At 39.8% G+C, this 22,376-nt stretch overlaps 2 protein-coding genes across 5 annotated transcripts in view; both read right to left on the reverse strand.

Moving 5' to 3' along the window:
* The window catches only part of LOC144215363 (voltage-dependent calcium channel subunit alpha-2/delta-4-like), a 29,402-nt gene extending 16,552 nt beyond the window's left edge, over window positions 1–12,850 (reverse strand). For 2 of the 4 annotated variants that reach the window (XM_077744233.1, XM_077744231.1), the window contains exons 1-27: window positions 12,444–12,850; window positions 9,081–9,162; window positions 8,710–8,826; window positions 8,452–8,511; window positions 7,541–7,703; window positions 7,326–7,457; window positions 6,561–6,621; window positions 6,162–6,312; window positions 6,009–6,083; window positions 5,676–5,765; window positions 5,481–5,594; window positions 5,308–5,386; window positions 5,099–5,232; window positions 4,959–4,976; window positions 4,656–4,733; window positions 3,786–3,866; window positions 3,641–3,715; window positions 3,295–3,381; window positions 3,150–3,221; window positions 2,949–3,010; window positions 2,278–2,345; window positions 2,141–2,186; window positions 1,916–2,013; window positions 1,603–1,693; window positions 990–1,082; window positions 793–914; window positions 327–395 (exon numbers count right to left, since the gene is read on the reverse strand). In XM_077744233.1, the coding sequence (XP_077600359.1) occupies window positions 327–395; window positions 793–914; window positions 990–1,082; window positions 1,603–1,693; window positions 1,916–2,013; window positions 2,141–2,186; window positions 2,278–2,345; window positions 2,949–3,010; window positions 3,150–3,221; window positions 3,295–3,381; window positions 3,641–3,715; window positions 3,786–3,866; window positions 4,656–4,733; window positions 4,959–4,976; window positions 5,099–5,232; window positions 5,308–5,386; window positions 5,481–5,594; window positions 5,676–5,765; window positions 6,009–6,083; window positions 6,162–6,312; window positions 6,561–6,621; window positions 7,326–7,457; window positions 7,541–7,703; window positions 8,452–8,511; window positions 8,710–8,826; window positions 9,081–9,162; window positions 12,444–12,532 (2,407 nt within the window). In that variant the 5' untranslated portion in view covers window positions 12,533–12,850. The remainder of the gene's footprint in view (window positions 1–326; window positions 396–792; window positions 915–989; window positions 1,083–1,602; window positions 1,694–1,915; window positions 2,014–2,140; window positions 2,187–2,277; window positions 2,346–2,948; window positions 3,011–3,149; window positions 3,222–3,294; window positions 3,382–3,640; window positions 3,716–3,785; window positions 3,867–4,655; window positions 4,734–4,958; window positions 4,977–5,098; window positions 5,233–5,307; window positions 5,387–5,480; window positions 5,595–5,675; window positions 5,766–6,008; window positions 6,084–6,161; window positions 6,313–6,560; window positions 6,622–7,325; window positions 7,458–7,540; window positions 7,704–8,451; window positions 8,512–8,709; window positions 8,827–9,080; window positions 9,163–12,443) is intronic. The other 2 variants (XM_077744234.1, XM_077744232.1) reach the window with 1 other exon arrangement.
* Window positions 12,851–15,848: 2,998 nt separating this feature from the next.
* LOC144215664 (galactose-specific lectin nattectin-like) lies at window positions 15,849–18,101 on the reverse strand. The gene is made up of 7 exons (XM_077744736.1): window positions 18,047–18,101; window positions 17,904–17,966; window positions 17,053–17,080; window positions 16,876–16,961; window positions 16,667–16,801; window positions 16,180–16,285; window positions 15,849–16,108 (listed from the first exon to the last, which is right to left on the reverse strand). The coding sequence occupies exons 1-7, from the start codon at window positions 18,077–18,079 to the stop codon at window positions 16,035–16,037; spliced, it is 525 nt and encodes a 174-aa protein (XP_077600862.1). The 5' UTR covers window positions 18,080–18,101; the 3' UTR covers window positions 15,849–16,034.
* Window positions 18,102–22,376: the final 4,275 nt, after the last annotated feature.

Below are 22,376 nucleotides of genomic sequence, written 5' to 3' on the forward strand. Positions count from 1 at the left end.
AATTGGAAGCAAACAAATTAGGGATTAATGGATAATACAATTAACATCCAAACTGGGACTCACTGAAAAGTATCCGAGTAGCGCGTTGGAACTCATTAGGCAAATTTTGACAGCACACTTAAACTCCAAAAACTGTGAAAAGGCCACAGCCAAACAAGAAAACTTTCCAAAATAATTCCTTTATCATATACTTTTGTCCAGAAAAACTGCAGTGACGATGTAACGAAAGGTAGTGAAATGTGATAATTCTAATGACTGATGATAAAAAGAGATGAGTTCTTGGCAACCAAATCTAACAAAAGCAAATGACTTAAAAGAAAACTGACCTCCAGCCATGGCTGTTTTTCCTTGTGCTGAAACAGTGACCGATGTCGTGGCCACCACGTATCTCACGCCTGGAAACCAAAACACCAAGAAATTAGACAACAAACAGTACAAATGGGTAGGCCAATGGTGGACAAACTGGTCCTTGAGGGCCAGTGTGGGTGCAGGTTTTTGTTCCAAGCGATCCAGCACAGACAGTTTAATCAATGAGATTTCTGCAGAAAACAAAAAAAAACACCTGACTGAAATCCACTGATTGCACTTGTAGGACACCAGATTGGTGAGAAGGTGCCCTTTCTATGCTCTCATCGGCTAAACTGCTGACACTGGATTGGTTGAAACAAAGACCACGACCCACTCTGGCCCCTTGCGGAATCGGTTCGAGAACCCTGCTTTACGTGTATGATAACGATAAATGTCAATATCATGAATCGGTCTGTTATGTGAAAACGATAGTAGCAATCTGACCTTTGTCATTGACAGCATAGTAGAAAAAATTGCCAGGTGGATTCTCCACAGCCAGTCGATACCACAGTGGGAAATGATCGATAGTGAACAAGTTGTCCTTGTCTGAAGGGGTCAAGAACTTCCTGTGATATGACACCCAGATACATCGTGATATTTAGTCTGAGCGATTGGGTGATCGACACGGAAAGTGTTCTCACTTGGCCACACGCGTCTCCGTGCCGGCATATCTCATGATCCTCATCAGACCAGCACGTGTACCTAGAAAAGCCGCTTCCATGCCGGGCTCCAGCCTGCACAAACACACACAAAAATACCCTAACAATGCAATCCATCGATATTTGTGTGCTTTGTCGTGAGTGTGATAATACAGGCACACACATGATAGGGGAGAATAGGTTGGTTCGTCACAATGTTTACACTATCATGAATCTCTTCCCATCAACAAATTTTAGAGGAGTTGCCACTTGTTAATGGATTACTCCAATCTATTATATTGTTTAATTTAAAAAAAAAAAAAAAAAATATATATATATATATATATATATATATATATATATATATATATATATATATATATATATATATATATATATATCTTTAAAGGGCGCACGTTTAATTCATTTGCAACCAGAATGACTTAGACATCTATTACCGCCAATGGCAGGGAAAGAGTTACCTACTGGGAGAACAAAAATAGAGCGTTACTTGGGCTTGGGTCTTTCTGTTTATATTTGCAAACAACCCTGTTCTCCACACATATGCGCGTACACACCGACAAAGACAAAACGTTTGCACGCAGGCAGTGCTGACCTGTCGTTGAGCACAATGGCGTTCCAGTAAGCTTCCATCGGTGCCGTCACCACCGCGTCAAACAAAGTTTGCTGAAGCAGAACCTCATCACCTAGACAACACACACAGATGATGCCATCAGTTAAGAAAATAATCCTAAAAGGTGCCACGGCGGTCATGCAGATTTTTAGGTCATTCATTTTTATGGCTTTTCAGCTTACCAATATTACAGGTGAGACAATTCCAAATATATTTTTTTTAAGTTCAGAATGTATCCCTCATAATAATCGGGTCTAATGTGATAATGCAATGTCAATACATAGTGATGACGTACATTCTAGGTCTGGCTCCTTGCCCATTAAGTAGCGGATAGCCACCTCCAGCTGAGTGTACTTCCGATGGGCGGGGTCAATGTCCGTCTCACAATATGTCCTTAAGAAGAACAACACAAAGAGTAAACACAAAACGGGATCGCGGAAGGTATATTTGATAGCCTTTGACGGTTATCTAACATCAGGATTTATTCCTATTTATGGTAATTGAAATCTACCAGTCGTACCACTCGGATGCGATGCTGAGATCCGGAGAGGTCAAGTCGTGGAGCCCTACAAATGCAAAGTTCATAATTAAAGCAAGATTGTGACAAAAGTGAATTATCCTCAACTAATGTGGGTTATTCTGGGTAATACAGCTTACCTTCTTCCACGGATACATTTCCCACAAACATGAGCTTCCCATGACCCTGGGTGAGCACCATGCCGAAGCTAAACACAAATACACACAACATTTGCCACAGTCGTAATGAATTGCTCAACAAAGTATATGCTGTCATGTTCCATTTTAGGAAATAAAGTGATGCCTTGACATTTCGAATTGATCGATAACTGTAATACTAGTTCACACAATGCTATGATGGAATAATCAGTTTGTTCAAAAAAAAAAAAAAAAAAAAGAGAAACGTTTACATTGTTAAAGTTGTTGTCCGTGCAAAGTCAACCCAGAGTCCCGAACACTAAATGCAGACAGTAAGTTGATGTAATATTAACCATTCTTGGCACATGATGAAGAATATTACATTGTTGTCGTATTTTATTTATGTTTTTCATTGCGTTATTTGAACAAGTGAGCATTTATTTGATTTTGCGACTGTTCACTGAAATAGTCTGTTTCAACAAAATTCTTTGTGATGTCACGTGGCTTTGAATTGGACAGAACATTTACTCTTACTTTAAAAAGGAAAATATCGAGATAGACTGCCTATTGTATTACAATAGCCAGCTTCAATCAGCTATATATCGGGATATGAATTTGGGCCCATATCCCTCACTCGTTATAGATTGTATCAAAAAGGATAGAAAAGATTGTACCTGAAAGGAGTGTCGTCGATGTTTGTGTAGAAATATTCGTTGACCAGGAACAGTGGTCTCCTCTATTTAAAGGCAGGAAGAATGTTGTGTATGTCAATCAAGTCATTTTTTACCCTAAACTTGTTAAAGTACTTTTCTAGAGAAGACACCCTTCTTTAGGAAGTGGCTCTAACTTCCTACAGACTTCGCAGGTGGACTCACCCCATTCTCCACAGACGCCCTGACGTTCAGACTGTGGCTTCCCGTCTCGCCCCTCACCATGGCTGTTCTCAGCTGAACGAGAGAAAATACACATCAGACATTGGGCCAGTTGGGAACAGGACCATAATGCGTTTGGGGATGTCACCTTCTCTTCACTGTCCTCCCACTCCACTTCAGACAGATCAACACTGTTGTAGTTGGGCTTTGGCTTCAGCTTCTTGCCATCCTTGTACTGAAAACGTGTTACAAATTCTAACATTTTCACACAATGTTTTGTTTTTCAATTTTGGTAATTTATTCTTTTTATATCTTAAAAAAATATCTTAACATTTAATATATATATATATATATATTTATCATAAATTTAAAGTCAAATTACTCATAATTCTTATAACACTGCTCAAAATAACAAGAAAACAAAAGACACGTGAATGTTTAGGGGGGTGAAAAATGTCCATGAAAGATTTGCAGCAATAGAAGTGTGAGGTCACCAGAGGTCGGAGGTCAGGATGCGCGAGGATGTAGCCGTTGTTGGTGATGAGGAAGGCATAGCCGTGAACGCCCAGCTGAGGAAAAATAAAAGACAGGATCACCAATGACATCATGACGATGACTTAGATGTGGAGGATGACTGACCATGTATCGGGGTGCGAGCTTCATGACCTCCGAAAGAGGAATGTCAGTGCCCACCACGCCCAGCAGGATCCCGTGTGACAACTGTACACATGTTCACATGTAAAGAATCAGACAAAAAGTCCCAGCAATATGGATTTTAAAAAAATAATAATAATGCTGGCAGTATGTAAACCACAGCTGCAAGGAATTTTACCATTAATGTTTATTTTATGTTTATTTTAGGGTAATTTGAGCCAATTGTTACTTTAAGCCCTAACACACACAATGAAATGTGAATTCAGAAACCCAACAGGTCTTGAATCCTTGATTAAATTAACTTAATTTTTATCCATTAGGGTTTTGGGGCTAGGTTTTAGATTGAGGTTAAGAAACATGGTTATTGATTTAAGATAGGGTGCTGTTTTGAAACCCTCATTTTAAACTGTAACCGTATCTTTATTCTTCTTAAAATCCTAAACTACAGGTGGCAAATTCAAGGCCCAGGGATCAGATCTGACGAGTAAATTACGTGCATCTACTGTGTTTCTTGCAAAAACTTGATCATTTATTAATGAAAATCATCTGTTTCAAAATGTAGACTAGATAGAGAAGAATGAGGACTTTAAATTAATGACAAATGATTTTTCCCCTATGTTTCATTTTTTTAAAAACAAAGATAAAAAGACAATATATATTAAGTATTTTGGACCCAGCAGCCCTACTTGGCAGTATATAATGGCCCTTTGAAGGAAACCATAAGTACAATGCGGCCAATGACAAATGAAAAGTCCCTAAACCCTAGTTGCCTTAAACGTGAAGATACAATGATTTCTCTGTACGTGTGTAATCAAAGAAAAAAGAAAAGACTTGGGAGTTAGTTTTTTGACTGACCGTCTCCTTCTTCTTGCTGAAGACGGGCATTGCGACCGACGTCATGAGCAGCAGACTTTGCGCTTTGGTGTTAAACAGCTGATGCAAAACAACAAAAAAGCACAACAACATGTCAACATTCAGGAAAACAGCAAAATTATTGCCATTGAGTGTTGTGTCAATTTGATGAACGCAATTTTGAAAGTCGTGGTTTAATAAAGCTTGTGAAACACCCTCATGTGGTAGACCAAACAAGACAAAACCATTGGGAGATTGGGACTTGCTACTTTACTTAAAAAAAAAAAAAAACATTTAATGTTTTACCTCCTTGGTGTTGGGAAGCTGACAGAGGGATGGGCCACAGAATGATGACGGTGATAAAAATGAAGATGAAACAAGACGTGATGGAGCTGAAGAGGAACAGGACAAGGGCCGCGGGTGCGTGCGCCCTTCGAGGGGCTCACCACAGTATCCATGTAGGCTTCGGTCCAGATGATGTCGTGATCGTGGTTGATGACCATCGGACGACTTAACACGTGTAGATACTCCATCACGTTCTCCTGCACGTCGGCCAGAGTGGACACATGCGTGTAGTAGCCTGGAATCACACACACCATAAATAATTCATGAAGCACCCAAGTAAACAACAGACATATATAGAGTGATGTACCACCTTTATTGTTGCATGCGATCCATTTTGTGTTTTGTGCAAAGGTCATCTCTCTTCCAATCAAATATGTGAAGACACGCACCTAAAAAGACAATACAGAGTCCTAATCTTCAAAATGCTAAAAATGTATTTCAAAGGATTCTGTATGTCAAATTTCGGATCAGTGTTGCGCTCACCCTGCGGTCAGGCCAGTTGAACTCTTCAAAGACGGACTCAAAATCCTCCATAGCACCGTCTGTGATCAACATGATGGCCTGGTTGCACATACTGCCTTGACCTTTGACACGCGCCTGTCCAGAGTCAAGCACATGCACATTTATTGTTTTCGTGCATGAGATCAAAAACAACCCACCTATCCACAATTTTCTCACCTCATTAAGGATCTTGAAAGATTCTTTCATTGCGTGTTTGATCTTTGCTTCCCCTTTCACATGAAGCTCATCCACCAGCATCTTGAAATGCTGACACCAACACACACACACATGCGTGACAACAATGACATGACACATTACATATTTTTTCAGGATCATAAGTTCAAGGTTTTCTGGGTTTGTGCATATTTGTAAATGCATTTTTGTGACTGTTTGTATTTGTCTTTGTCTGTGCGTTTGAATTCTACCTTCATTTATTTGTTTGTCTTTTACATGGATGTGTGTTTATGTGTGTAAGAGTACTTGTGTTTAAATATTTTAATTGCATGTTACCTCCCTGTTGTCCAGGTCAGCTTGGACAAGAGTTCCTTTGAAGCACGGCTCCACATAGCGGACATAATCTGTGTACTACACAATTTTTAAAGTTATGGGTGAATGAATTGTATATGATAAAAAAAATAAAAAAAAAACATCTGTGTATCTCACGGCAATGACGTTCACAAAGTCATTTTCGCCCAGTGTGTCGAGAATGGTGTTTATGGTGTGTTTGGCGATGGTCATCTTCAAGCCCTTCATGCTGCCGCTGATGTCCACCATGATGATGATGTCCTTGGGTGACGTGGCTGCTTGGATGTACCTGATGCAGATGAACGGCATACAACAAACCTGCAGTCATTGATGCTATTTCTTTAGAAAAAAAAATCAATGGCATAGTTTCTTAACAATATAAGGAATCTAAGCACTAAGTATTTCCAAATTAAAACTTCTCAACTAACTTTGATGAGTCTCCTTGACTAGCACTAAATGACTACAGTTGATCACGTAACGTAACAACTCAACCCATCCGAGTATTGTATTGTTGCGAGGAGAGGAATAAAAAGTCACCAGTTTCGGTTCCGGCAGTCAAATGCCGCCACACCGTTGCTGTCTGGAGTCCATTTGATACCTGAAATCCAGACCAGATTCTTAAAATGGAGCACATATTTATCATCAAACACACGTGAGTAAGTGTTGTTTTGAATAAAATAATACACTATGATTAAAATTTTAACTTATTATTATTATTATTATTTTCATAAATCTAATTAAAAAGGCACAATGTGGTGCTCTGCAAAAGCCAATGAAAAGAGCCATCGGATTAGCCATGCCTGCTGTTTAAATACAAAAGAAACATTAGAAACAGGGAGAAAAAAAAAGAAAAAAAATGTACTCCCAGAGGCACTGCACCCTCTGCCCTTCATTTAAACAGGTGATATGTAGACGTATGGTGCATGACCAGATGACTAGTTTTTTTATGCTTAGATTTCTGTAGTGTGGAATAGTGCTGTGGCTGGGGATCTGCCAAGTCACCAATTTGCAAATAAATATGTGAAAAAAATATACATACTGTATTTTCTCGCATATAAGCCGCTTTTGTCGAGTGAATCAAGATATTTGGGCGGCTTATTTTGATATTGGGAAATTGTAAAGTCAAAAAATGTCAAGGCAACTTTCAGGGTGCGGCTTATACCCGCGGCCGGTTTATAGGCAAGTAAATAGGGAATATACTATACGCACAACGCAAGCATGAACACACACTAAGATTTTCATCCACCCCACGGTGTAACAGATTGCATATGGGGGGCCACTACCAAATGGGTGTCTTCTTACCAGGGTAGATTCTAAAAAAGCCAGTGGAACTGCCAAAGAATTGCCAGGTGAGTGTCGGGTCTTTCTGGAAGTTTGCCATGAAGACGTCATTGAGGGCTTCCGAGTTGTAGATGGCATTCAAGATATTCGGGTCTGGAGGAAAGAGATGGTCAGTGTTGAAAATGCAAAGCAAAAAAGATGGCAGAACCTTCTATTCAGCAAGCATAAACTCAGACCTTTGTTGTAGACGTTAGTGGGCACCTGGATGGTGCTCTGTTGGATGTTGACGGGCATCTTGTTGAAGTGCTCGTTCTCCTCCAGGGCAAACTCCCCACCCAGTTCCACAGAGTTACCGTCCTCATCCACCGTGTTAATCAGCATCGAGTTGTAGTAGTCGAACTGCCACACAAAAACGCATCCACACATGTATTTATGTGCGCTCGGACACATATAAGTCACGTTGAATCAATAAGAGTTAAAAAAAAAAACATTTAAAAAGAGGGAAAAGAAATAAAATCACAAATAAATTGATGAAAAGTCATACAATTGGTTATTTAAATCATGTTCGAAATCTGCTCGGGTATATAATAGAGTTTAAAGCCCTGATTTAAAGAAGCTAACTGTGCGAGCCAGCCACAGATCTTCAGGTAAACTGTTCTTATGCCATCTCATCCTTCTTGTTCTTAGAAGACACAAAAAAATGACTCCAGATGATTTAAGGGTTCCAGATTCTTCATTGTGGTCAGGAAAATAGCATGCGTTTTGGCCTAAGGCTATTTAGTGTTTTATAGACCAGCAGTAAGATTTTATAGCCTATTGTTTGACTGACAGGAAGTCTGTGTAATGATTTCATGGATAGTGTAATATGGTCCAGAGTAACAAAACAGCAAATTAAACTCAAGAAATTACAGTATAAGATATGTTATTTTTTTAAAATGACTATTGTCTATGGCATGTACTATTTGATAATTAAATTTGTGTTTTTGTTTTAAAAAATATTCTTAATTGTAATCCAAAGGTCAGGATCGAAAGAAATGCTATAAATTGCTTAGGTTAGCCGCACATATATGCTGTTGGATATAAAAGAAAGTTTGTGTTCTCATTATAAATGATATATCAGAGGGAGTGTTGGAACACATGCACCCACCTCTAAGGAAGTATTGAAATCATGGTAGAGGTCGGCGTCTTCTGCTGATTCAGCCAACCTCTGGCGGAAAAAAAATCATCATAAAATAAAATCACTTTGGTCTGCCTTTGGTTTGTCTCAAACTTAGTAGGATTGACATGACCCCATGGGGGAAAAAAAGTAATTAGTGGCCAAGTTCAGTTTTTTTATTGATAGTGATGGAATAGTATGAATGAGTACTCTGTATAAATTATTTAAAAGATAAAAAATAAAAACCACCTTAACAGACTTCATTTTGCTTCCCAGCATGCGTTCAATCTTTTCAGAATAATCCTTGACAAGATCATCTCCAGCAAGGTCATACATCTGGATGATGGGCTCCACATCCTTCAGTTTCTGAAGCCATACACAGCAAGACACACACTGCACTATTAGCCGAGGTGCTTAGAAGCATGGCACTAAACAAAGCACAGTAATGCAGGTTACTTAGGTTATTTGTGTCACAAGTGATTTGTGTCAATTATTTTGGGCTTGTGGATTTTCCCCAATTAGATTTGATCTGAAGTCGGCCAAGTCAGACGTCACAGTGACCTCCAGTCACTTACTCCAAATCAGAAAATGCCAAAGTTGCATCGAAAAACAAGCTGTACCTTCTGAAGAAGAAGAGATCCTGAATATTTGGTGGACAGATCTCGAAGTTGCGATGAAATGATCGATGCCCACTGCTGAACACTATGACACAACGACACAAGAAAAAACATACTCAAGAAATGACAACATTACAAAACTGTTGCATATTTCAGCAAATTATTGCCAGTATGCAGATTAACAGTGGACACACAAAAGATAAACAACATTGCACAGTTACAATCACATTCTAACATATATAGATCTGTTTGGGTATGAGAAACATATTCATTCATTTTCTTAACCACTTATTCTCACAAGGCTCACGGGGAGTGCTGGGGCCTATCCCATCTGACTTCAAGCACCAGGTGGGGGACACCCTGAATTGGTGGCCAGCCAATCGCAGGGCACCAGGAGACAGACAAGCACTCACACTCTATATCTAGGGGCAATTTAGAGTCTCTAACCAGCACTACCATGTGTGTTTTTTGGAATGTGGGAGAAAACCCACGCAAGCCCACGGAAAACATGCAAACCGGAATATCAACATAAATTGAATACATGGATCCCTGCAAGAAAATAAGAGTAACCACCCTTTATAAAATCCTGCAGCATGTTCATGCTCGGACAAAACACCATTCACCCGATATGGAGAACGGGGCTCAAGGCAGTGTAAGGTGAGTGGACTGGCAAGGCCCAACTGGCATGGGTCCAGCGGGTATAATGGTCCGCAGATGGTGACAGACGAGCTGTTAGCACGAGCATGAGGGGGCACAATTTTGAAGACGTAGCCATGCAAATGCAAAATTCAGTTTGGATATTTAGTGAAACAATTCAGAAAATACTGTGGTGTGTTTCGAACAATAATGTAATATATAAATTGGCCATACGTCCTGCAGTATGCAGGAAGTGTGTAATTTAAAATTCCTTGTCCTGAATCCTGAGCAGCCTCAAACAGGACACTTATTTGTCATCCCTTCTCAAATTGGAACTGAACATGACATAGTCCAGCATGTTTGTGAAGTTTTCCTGCATTAAGAGCAGCTAGCAACTTCGGAGAGTGCTTCTTCACCTTAATTTCCTGAAATCCCTGCAAAAAAATCTGCAGATTGCATTCTAAAGCCATTCCACAGTATTGTGGACAATGCACTTTACTGCAACATTCTCAATGCCATTGGGCATTATATAACTGCACAACCAATCGAGGACAGATCATTGATGTAAAAAAAAGCATTCTGGCTAGCGAGACTTTACAATAATGGCAAGTATTGCATCGCAACACTTAAAAACAATCTGCAGCCAAGTTGCGCGTGAGCTGAGGCCAGATATTCTAGTTGGAGCGCGCGAACACAGATTAACCAGATTATCAGGTTGAGTGGACAAGATGGCAGAGGGACAAGAATATGTGGAACAGTTGGCGCCTCCCAAATCCTGGCCACTGACCTAACCGGCCAGCAAGGGGTGGAGCCAACTTCCTCCCGCCAATGATTTGCAGCCACAATAGAAATCAGGCATTAAAATTCATATTGAAGCAGTTTGTCTATGTAACAATTATATCCCTCGTGATACATCCATTACAATGATAATGACTCTTAAAAAGTATGTTTTTTTTCTGGTATGTTAATTGACAAGGAATGGCATGCAATCGAGATTCCAGATAAAATTTCTCGTCAGTCACTTTGATTTTCAATGATGGAATGAAAGGGCAAATAATGCTTTTATTTATTGAAAGTTGAAATGCCAAAATCTAGTTTACAATAATTGTGGTTTAATCATCTGCTGTGTGCATGAGTGTGTGTAACTGTCTGTTTGTGTCTGTTAGTTCCCTATGGACTCTAAAATGGCTTTGACAATTTATCTGAAAATTGACAGAGTTATGCTTTCAGCGTCTGTGGAGGACACAGAATTGGATTTGTATCAATTTTTTTCCGACAACTACCAAAAAACTATCGGGTTTCCAAAAAAATGGTCCGATTTACACTAAATTCACACACCTTCGCAATCTGTTGCCAGGGGTGTCAATTCGGAGTTTCAACATCATGAGTCTCTTAACGGTAAAGAAAACCGATAAAATATATTAAAAAAAAACAAAAAACAATACGGCACAATTGTGACTAAACCGTCTAATGGATTTCAACAAAAATTGGCAGGATTATGAATCTGGCCGTTCAGAAGGTCCCTGCCAAGTTTGACAGTTTTTTTTTGACACAGCCACAATTCGACAATTGATAACACTTCAAACCAGTATTTCCCAAATACGCGGTTTTCAGAAAAAATAAGTTCAGCGTGCAGTGAAGCGGAAGGAAGAATTGGGGCCCCACGCTCAGACCATGGATACAAAGGAAAAAACACAAGCAACAACAACTATGGTTGGATCTAGACTTCTTCGAAAACCCACTTCCCTAATTCACCCTAACCGATTGCCTCCAGCCTTAAAATACAGGGTCCGCGGAAGTACTAAGTTAGTTTGCAGTGAAAAGGAAGTGCACTTCCCATTAAGACATAACAACCTGCGCACAGTGAAACTGCACATGGCCATGCTATGCGCACGTTGGGAAATTTGAACTGTATTGATTGGCGTCTTACGCACCTACTTTGACTCCACACACACACGAACGGGCACTGCTCCAAAGTCTTACTCAAGGCCCAGCAATGCCAGGCTCTTCTGCTTGTTTACTGTGGTCCCATAGAGATTTAGATCAGAAATCTGTTTCATTAATTTACAAAAGGTTTAATATTTCTTTCTTCAGGAGAAGGAAAACTATTACCCAGATCCAAACTATTTTATGTTTGTTTATCCACAGTAGTGTGGAGGCTTTGATCCATCCAAGTAAAATTAAAATTTTGATCAGAACCTAAATCAAGTTGAATTAATAATTTATTGCATAGCTAGGGCCATGTTAGAATAAAACTTAATGGTATTAATATATTTAATCCGTAGTTGGAATTTCACTTTTTACAGAAGAACAACGATCTTTGTAAAAACCCGGTTAAAACCTGCTTTTTCATTGTCAAAGCATGAAGCTCTTCTTCAAAGCCAACTTGACTATATTGGGACCATAGCAAAGGTGAAGCCGTTTCTTTAAATTCACACTGGCAACATGAGAAGAAAATGCTGCAGATCAAAATTAGTTTGAACTGGTTTCATTCATTCATTTTCCATGGCCATCTTCCTCTGCTCATCCCAGCTACTGCTACTGTCAGTAGGCAGGGTTCACCTGAAATGGTTGCAGGCCGAATTGCAAGGCACCGCGAGACCGACAACGTAAAATTTGACAATTCCGATGAATTCTACTTCACACCCAGTATGCAACAATTTGACTCATTCACTGTCAAAACAAGGACCACTAGAAATAAACCGGTTTAAAACTGCGGAGTGGACTTACGTCTCAGGTGGTATTTTCATCTGAGCATGAACACTGGCCCACAAGAAAAACAATCCCAAAACTCTGCGCATTTTAGACCCTCTTTCCATCCTGACTATTGGGATTTGTCAGGATGACTTAGAAGGACTGATGAGGCCTCCTCACGTGGGATCCAGGATGAAAACCAGCTTGTTGCTCTTCATCAAGTTTCTGCTTCTTCTACTTCCTCATGAAGGGACCTCACGATAAAAAGCTTGAGTACCCCTTCCCGCAAGTCTCCCCTTGCTGCTCCTTTCTCTTCTGAGTTCCTTCAGGTCTGGCCAGGTTCTTCCTCATAGCATCAGCATACAGTTGTGTGAGCTTCCGGCATCCCACTGTGAATTTTGCTGCCGCTCACCCAATTTGCGACATAATCCACTTGGATTAAAAAGACCTCTTCAGCAGCAGGAAACCAGCAACGGGGCAGGCGGGACCAGAAGGGTTTGCAGGATGTCATTGGACAGACGCTCCGTTTCATCTAAGAGGATTACGCGCACACTAGTATACATATGTGCATGCACGCACACATATACAAACACCGCCCCAGACATACACATATTTTGTATACATAAGGGTTTGGTTTTATGAAGAGACAGACACACATCCACACACGACGACCAATTAGAAGAAAAGTACAAAATAGTGTTTTTTTTTAATACTGGAACGCACAAACACACCTGCATTTTGTCACGTTCACACACCAGTAGGCAGTGCTGCTACTATGCAAGTCTTAGGGTTGAGGGTATTTTCCGAGTCTTCAAGATACCCCCTATGGCAAGGAAGGAGGTTCCTCGTCATCTCATTCATCTCATCAAGGAACCTACCAAGGTTGCATCTAAAGAGTCGGGCTGACTCCAGAATTCATGTGCCTTTACAAATCACTTTATTTTTTTAGGCATGAAAGGATTTCTTTTACCTCCTGAATTGAGGCTATGCATGTTCTCCCTGAGCCTGCGTGGGTTTTCTCTGCTTACTCTGGTTTCCTCCCACATCACAAAAAAACATGCATGGTAGCCTGGTTGAATACTATATTGTCCCGAAGTACAAGTGTGAGAAAAATGGTTGTCTCATTGTGCTCTGCGATTGGCTGGCAACCAATTCATGGTGTGCCCCACCTTCTTCCCAGGGTTGGCTGGAATATGCTCCAGCAAATCCACAACCCTTGATAGGATTAGCGGTATGGATAATGAATGTATAATTTTCCAATTTAGATCTTAAGTTGATCTATAACCATAAAACAATATTCAACTTAATTCAATTATGATCATAAAAATAATCAGACAAAAAAAAAAGAAATTACCCAATGTTAGTTCCTACCAAATCCTTGTTAGCAGGAGCCAACACATTCATATTATAAAAAGGAAACCCAATGAGAAAAAAAATCACTATCTTTAAAAGTTGTGATTATTCCCAATACACTAGTTAAAAAAACACACTCATATTTGGAAAACTAGGATTGGTGATAATTGTAACTGTTGTAGCAACTGTGCCCCACCAGACAACATTGTTTACCAACGCCCTCAATTTCAGGTGTCAGTAGAAACAATGGAAATTATAGTACCTCAAATCATCTCACCTGCATGGATGAACGCATTCAAAATTGAAATGTCTAGTCTAAAATAATGCTGTTGTTAATGACATTACATGGACCACAACGCTATCTAGTGGATAAAGGTAAAATCACTGCTTTCAATTTAATGTCACATTGACCCACTTGCTGTGCCGGCCGGTATAACATGCTAAGCTGCTGACAAAATTTTCCAATGGAAATAAATTCTGATCACTATTATGAAGGTATGTAGCGCCATATTTGTTGTCATCACATGAGAAAAACAAATGTTATGCCCATCAGCAGACAACCTCCTTAACAGAAAGATTAGGAATACATAATCCTTTTGGAAATTGAGGTCCGCCAATTCAATATAAGGCCAAAACAAGATAAATACTATTTTGGTTTCAAGCCACACTATGGTCCCTGGCAGTTTGAAGAGGGGAGCCTCATCATTACATTGTGAACACGGCCAGCCCTGGTTTTCTGGGGGCCCCAAAGATAACTCACTCTCGGGGGGCCCTGACGGATCAGCAACGACAAAAAAGTGGACTTCTTTGTACTAAATCAATCCTTACTTTTTCCAGACACTCTGCTCGGCCATTCAGGTGGATGTCTTGGAAATATTGATCCTGAAAGCTCCTTTTCATGCACATTTTTCTTCAGCCACTGGAGCACACTACATCTGTTAAAAAAACACACCACACACACACATTTTCACACCATATTTTAACCACGGTGGGGCGCTTGATGTGACAAAACGTTGTCGTCCTTTTCTTTACATGCATCTTTACAAACAGCGATCCAATGAAAGTTGCAACCAAAGAATAACAAAGTCAAGCAAACAAAGTCATCTAAAATGCGAACATCAACACTAGAAATGTTTGCTCTGACTTTAGCTCTCGATGTCAAATTTTCTCACTTCCTACCTACAAGATGTATGACAATAGTACTCACACTTGAATGATGTCCATGAAACTGGATATTGCGGACAGAAGGTGGTAGCTAAACATGACAAGCAAATGTTTTTGTTGTGTTCTGTTTGTTCTCTTTGTGTTTTGTTTATGCTCTTTATGCATATATGTATGCGGGTAGATGATGGCTAAACGGCTTAAACTGCTAAACAGAGCGTTTCGACTGCAATAACATCCAGGTGCGCTGGGAATCGACTTGACCAATGAGGGCGCAGTCTCCATAAAACCAGCTCACACGTGATCAACTGGGTGCGGAATATAAAAGGACCGCCCTCTTTTTAAAGACTCGTTTGAAAAAAGACCCATGAACACAAATTTCCAATCTTATACTTAAAATAATGACAGTACATCTACAAAAAAATGTTTATAAGAATAAGTGTATTCTAGAGAAAAAGCAAGGTATTTTGCTTCATTCAAATCATCCAAAAATTGTCAAAATATGTAAACTAAAGTGCAATCACATATGTAAATGAATGGCTTTTGTTTTTTTAAATGTACAATAACCACTCACCTGTAATAAAACAACACATTTGCCATAACTGCATCAAGTTACTACTGCACCTAGGATGACCTAATCTAGACTAATTTCTCTTCTTGTACTTGCACTGTAACCCCACAGTCTGCTAACCATTTCAGTCACTTTTTGTACTGACTACTTACTATGTTGACAACGAATTCAATTTAATTCAATTCAATGAGTCTTCAACTTGAATACACACCACTCATAATAAATGTGACTTCTGAACAACTGCAATTCTTTTTGCTGTAAGCAGGAAATAAAATGAACATGTCTCTGCCAGCTAAAGTTCATATTTATATGTAGAATTCTGCATTGAAGTTGAACGTTATTAAAAAGAGGACATATTTTGCTGCAGATTCATTTATTTATTAATGAGATTACCCGGAATGTTGCCAATAACAATGAAGAAGGAGAAGAAAAATTAAAAATTAAAGCCAGGAAGTAAATGATCATACTGAAGTTATATATGGTATCATTTATGATATGGGGAATCCATTTCTTCAAAAAGCATTGTGAGATTATGGCAGTAATCACCACACATGCGCTTCTTTGCTGCAAACGTAGGAGAGTAAATCCTCGCAACTAGCATCTCCCCAACCGCCACCTAAAAGAAATACATAGTTTAATGTAACGGTAATTTATCCACGGCTAATTTGACTAAAAATGGTTACTTACCACTGTCATCCATCTCAACACAGTTCCCATTGCCGTCTGGCTGACCTGAAAGGAAGTTATCGAAATCTTCAAGCGTTCCATCAGTCCAAATGAAGTCATCATCGCTCTTTAGTTTTTTAAAAGAAGACAAATTGGATATTAGTGAATATTTTTATACTCCTGTTGGGTGCTGTGTCACGAAACGTGTTCATTTCCCATTTTTGGAGCCTTTTTGATTTTTTTCTGTGCCCTTAGTGAGTATGGAAATTGATGCTTTCAGCCTGAGTGGGAGGGGGTAGAAATTGCTTTGATTATCGACAACATGACGGGATTGGTAATAAATGAATTAACAAAATGTTCATTTCTTAAAATGTGCACCAAATATTTCACATATCGTTTTATGAACGAAAAATGAATTAGAAATTTCCAACAATTCTCTCTTCAATGTCTTTTTTTTACCATGAAATATGTGATGTATGTGTACAGTTGAGGTTTTTTTTTCTCTTACATTAATTGCATCATGGAGTCCAATCCAAGAAGTATCAGGTACAACAGTACCAATTTTAATCAATTCAAGAACGACAGCATTTTCAAGGGCACTGTGGATGGAGACCAGATTGCCACCAAGAATATTGCAGACCTTCTGTTGGGGAATAAAAAAAATAAATACAAATTAAATTTGATAAGGTTCACTGGTGTATTGGAAGACTTCCAAACCTCTGCATCAGAAAAACACCGCTTGTCTTCTTGGTAGATGTAACAGTTGCAGCCCAGGCGAGTCCAGCCTCTAGGACAGTCATTGACTGCAACACAATAGTTTTCATAGGGACAAATGCATACGTAATGATATCAAATCTGTTGCTTTTAAAAGGTTATTAAAATTGCTCTACACACCTTTTTTATGAGTCGGAGGCCGAGCAAACTGAAGTAAAAAGGAAAATATTCTTTGTTTTAAATAGTAATCTCATTGATCTCATTGGTGCTTGTAAGACATAGAAGTTCATTTATTTTATAAGTAAACAGTAAAAATCTAACTATCATCCCATTTGAATGGATATATTGATTCATTAAGCCTGATCGCGTCAAAATTTATCAATGTGCAATTAATCTTCAAGCTGTGTGTTTTTCTTTTTTAAATATAGTGATGGCCCATGATACGTCTCATATTTCTCATCTAATTTTCTGAACCGTTTTATCCTCATCTGGGTCACGGGGGGTGCTGGAGCCTATCCCAGCTGACTCCGGGCCAGAGGCGGGGGACACCCCGAATTGGTGCCCAGCCGATCGCAGGTGCCAAGGAGACAAACAACCAATCACACCCACACGCTCATACCTAGGGGCAATTTAGAGTGTCCATGCATGTTTTTGGAATGTGGGAGGAAATCGGAGCACCCGGAGGAAACCCATGCAGGCCCGGGGAGAACATGCAACCTCCACACAGATGGACATGACCTAGAATTTAACCCAGGACCCCAGAGCCATGACGCCGACGCACTAACCACTCGCACTACCGGCCTGCCATGTCTGTAATCGAAATTGTAACAAACATGCAATAGCTTCATATTTTTTTGTCTTCATAGTATTGAATCAAATCTATCAAAAGCCTTTGAATCAGATTGAAATGTAGCGAGTCGTAGAAAATTCACTAATACCGGTATATATCTATTCCATGCCTGAGCAATATATACTGTACTGTCGTGAAATTGGGAATTTCCCCTTTTTCATGTGGTGGGATTTGAACTTACAGCTTGGGTTACGAGTCCACTGACCACGCAAAGCATCAACAACGAAGGAAGAGAAAATGCCATCTGTAGAGTTACAGAGAAAAAATTCATTTCAATTTAGGAGTACATTTAAACACAATTTGAAAAGAAGGCTGTAGAATTACCTTTGCATCCGCAGTCTCACTGTATTTGCCCATGTGTCGACGACAGCCGATCCTTATAAACATTTTGACGTTGTGGAATGTTGCTGATCAACAATTTGCGTGGGCTAAAAGACGCTGCAAAGTTTTTCCCCAATTCATCCTTTTGCTTCACTGCACGCCAACCTTATTATTTTCAGAGTTTTCGTGAAATACCTTTTTGAATCGTTATTGATTGTCGAATTGTGGCTCTGTCAAAAAAAAAAAATATGGTGAAAGTTGGCATGGACCTTCTGGACGGCCGGATTCAAAACCCTGACAATTTTTGTTGAAATCTAGCAGACGGTTTAGTTGCAATCAAAGCGTATTGTTTTTTTTTAATTTTATATATTTTCTTTTTCTGTGAAGAGACCCACGATATTGAAACTCTGGATTAACCCTCTGACGGCAGATTGCAAACGTGAATTTGGTCTGAATAGGACCATTTTTTTGGAAACCCGATTTTTTCGACTATCGATTTTCGATACTTATTAGGGGTGCTTTGACACAAAACATAGACCTCCGAGATGCCTAAAGTACAACTCTGTGGATTTTCATGAAAATCGATTCAGCCGTTTAAGAGTCCGTATGGATCGAACAGATGCACACAAACTTATACTTTGATTAGGTTGTCAAGGTGTGTTGACATAAATGCCTTGGTTTGCAATATGTGATTTGTTGGCATTGGTAACCATTCGCAAATTGTTTGATTATTTTCCCATTGCACTTGTTCACAAAGAGATGCACCTTGTCCCATCGTTGCTGGTAAAAAGACTATGAGAAGCCCCTTTAAGCCACCTTACCTATAATATCCACGACACGTGGCACCCATTTTATTTGCAATTAATGATAGTCATGATAATAATCGGACATAGGCCCTGTCGTCATCATCAACAACAAAAGCCTACTTGTCATCAAACCAAGAAACTGCGTGTGACGAAATTGGTAGTGCTTCTCTATAATGTGCGTTTACTCGGAAAAATACCGAAATAAGTGATAGTTACGGACTCGTAATTTGGCATTCTGTCCCGCATCATTTTGGCACTCCTGTCTTTCTTTATGTTCCCACTTATTTTTAAATGGCATTGTGTAACACAGGCTGCCACTGTCATTTCTAATGTGCGTACAGATCGAACCAGCATTGTTAATGACACAAAACCTGACACCCAACAATTAAAGATGGTTCTGAGTTTGGAAACACCTGTTGATTAAAAATTCCACAACAACACAATTATATGATATTAAAGTTTGGGTGTGCAACTGAACCAAGAGTTATGCATTTGAACGAAGGGCGGAGTGAGCAGTGATGGATCTGTGTGGAAGGAAGTTGGCGCACGAGGGTATGGGACAAAACGAGAAAAAAATGCAAAGTAACAGCTAAGGCAAAACCAAACTTAAGGGGGGGGGGCAGCACAGGACAGGGGGAGTCATACCCGTACTTTAGACATACACAGAAAATAAACAGACATTCGGACAAGGAGCAGGCGCTCATAAATGGTTCAAATAGACAGAGGTTGACAAGAGAATGAAGAAAAATTGGGTGACACAAGAGGCAGGGATTGGCTGAGACAGAGGGCAGATCACAACAGGTGAAACTCATGGGACAAAAATCAAAAGCCTTTATTGTCATCATACACAGATGCGTATAACAAAATTGGTGGTGCTACTCCACAAAGTGTGTTTTCCAAGTAAAATACATAATTAAGTAATAAAGTAGTAAAACATAAATAAGTAATATAAAAAGTCACATCCAAGGTAAATTCTAAATTATTGCACAGTCTAAGACAGGGTCGTCAAACCGGTCCTCAAAGGACTGTTGTTGGTGTAGGTTTTCATTCCAAATGCAAAAAGAGGATACCTTTTGCAAGTGTAATCTGTTAATTAAAGTCGGGTGCTCCTTATTTAACAAGACACCGGATTGGTTAAAATGTCGGCACTGGATCGTTCGAACAAAGACCAGGACCCACTTCACCCCTCGGCAGAATCGGTTTGACATATGTGGCCTACGATATTGCACATTGTTATTGCACACCACAAAGTTATTGCACAGAAGGGATTGTGTTTTGTGCTAACGCAAGTTCAGAGTCCTGATGGTTGTGGGAAAAAAAACTACCCCTAAGTCCATTTGTCCATGCTTTGTGAGACCTGTAGCGTCTGCCAGCTTGTCCGTTGTGACCAGGGTGGTATGGGTCCCTAACAATGGCCCGGCGTTTCTGCTGAGGTAGCGAGGGCTGGTAATGTTATCCAGTGAGGGCAGAGAGCAGCTGATGATCTTCATCTAATATACTGAGAGAAGAAAGAGCTTAGACATTACACCAAAATACAGGATACCTTTGTCTCTTCATAATTGATGAAGCCTGCTTGAATGAAAAGCCAAACGTCTTAAGCAATCAAGAAAAATAATAATTTGCTGAAAACAATACTCTTTGTTCCTCATCGTCACACCTACTTTCCCGTCTTTCCTGTCTTGCGCTTGTACTTTTTTTTTCAAGACAAGGTGAGGCAAATTCTTTTGTGTCGTCCAACAAAAAACAACAGGGTAATTAAGAGTGATTAACAGACCTAGTTAGCGCACTGAAAGTGGCGGACACAAGTGGCGGTGATGATCACTCTCAGCATGGCTTTTCTATCTGCCGCCATGCTCCCAGCGTACCACACTGTAATGCAGTATGCCAGGATGCTCTCCACAGTGGCTCCATAGAAGGTTACCAGTCTCCAAGTTGTTCCTCCTGAGTACCCTCAGGAAATGGAGTCGTTTCTGGGCCTTCTTCCCCACTGCCATGGTGTTGGTAGACCAGGAGAGCTTGTCCGTGACGTCGACCCCCAGGAATTTGAAGGACTGGATCATGTCTATGCATACTCCATTTAAGAGGAGGGGGCCAGATCTGTGCTGCGTTTGCGAAAGTGCAGGATTATTTTTTTTATTTGTTTGTTGGTGTGTAGTGTGAGATTGTTTACCAAACACCATGAAGACAGTTTGTGGACTTCATTTCTGTAGGCAGACTCACACCCCGAGATGAGTCCGACCACAGTGGTGTCATCGGCAAATTTGATGATGGAGTTAGAGTGGTGGGTCGGTGTACAGTCGTATGTGTACAGGGAGTATAGAAGAGGACTCAGTAACCAGCCTTGAGGGGAGCCAGTGCTCAGTGTAATGGAGGAAGAGAGGTGAGGACCAAGTCTAACAGTTTGTGGACAATTGGTTAAGAAGTTCTTAATCCAGCAGCAAATGAAAGAGGATAGTTCAAGGTGGAAGAGTCACACAGAGAGAAAAAGCCAATAATAATAAATTAATAAATAAACAAAACACCCCTACAGAACCCAAATCTAATATACTGAGAGAGAAAAAGAGCTTAGACATTAAACCAAAATACAGGATAGCTTTGTCTCTTCATAATTGATGAAGCCTGTTTGAATGAAAAGCCAAACGTCTTAAGCAATCAAGAAAGATGATAATTTGCTGAAAACAACACTCTTTGTTTCTCATCTTCACACCTACTTTCCCGTCTTTCCTGTCTTGCTCTTGTACTTTTTTTTCAAGACAAGGTGAGGCAAATTCTTTTGTGTCATCCAACAAAAAACAACAAGGTAATTAAGAGTGATTAACAGACCTAGTTAGCACACTGAAAGTGGCGGACACACCCTTTTAACAGCTTGTAACAGGCTTGCTAGCTTTGCTAGGAGTTGACCGCCCTTTCTGAATGATGTCCATTTTTTTCTGGAAAATAGCTTCGTGAGCAAATCTACAACCAAATCCATTTGTTTTCCTCCATCGGCCATTGTGGTTGGGGTTTGCGATCTCTGGCTGGCTCACTCTGGCTTTGGCCCGCTTACTCAAAGACTAGCCAATCATAGTTGGCGAAAGCGATGACGTATCCTGTGCCTGTGAAATGGCTTTGGTGTCACCAAACGGAATTCGGATTGGTTAAAGCAAATGTCTTATCGACGCTTGTCTAATGCAGCAGAGCCCTGAACTCAGAGAACTGATTGTGAAGGCCTTGAGGCAGATTCCTCACCCTGGCAACAAATAAAGGCTGAAATGTGATTGGTTAAATGCTTCAATATGAATACACACATCTGGAAGCAGTGGAACCAGGGGGAAAGCAATGAAAGGAAGCTAACAGACAATTTGGAATTATTTAATAAGTATTGATGTACAAAATCTAATATATGATTCAGATATTCCTTAGGCCAGCAAAGAAGGCCTTGAAGGCCCTGACGGCCCGCCACTGCTATATATATATATATATATATATATATATATATATATATATATATATATATATATATATATATATATATATATATATATATA

The sequence above is a fragment of the Stigmatopora nigra genome, chromosome 22 (genome assembly GCF_051989575.1).
Source record: "Stigmatopora nigra isolate UIUO_SnigA chromosome 22, RoL_Snig_1.1, whole genome shotgun sequence".
Lineage (NCBI taxonomy): Eukaryota > Metazoa > Chordata > Actinopteri > Syngnathiformes > Syngnathidae > Stigmatopora > Stigmatopora nigra.

Excerpts from the sequence above, each read along its gene's own strand:
- LOC144215664 (XM_077744736.1), bottom strand. The coding sequence starts at position 18,079 with ATGGGCAAATACAGTGAGACTGCGGATGCAAAG. Across the intron at positions 16,962-17,052 it reads GCCTCCGACTCATAAAAAAG|TCAATGACTGTCCTAGAGGC; the intron begins GTGTGTAGAGCA and ends ATTGTGTTGCAG. Across the intron at positions 16,109-16,179 it reads TGTTGAGATGGATGACAGTG|GTGGCGGTTGGGGAGATGCT; the intron begins GTAAGTAACCAT and ends TATTTCTTTTAG.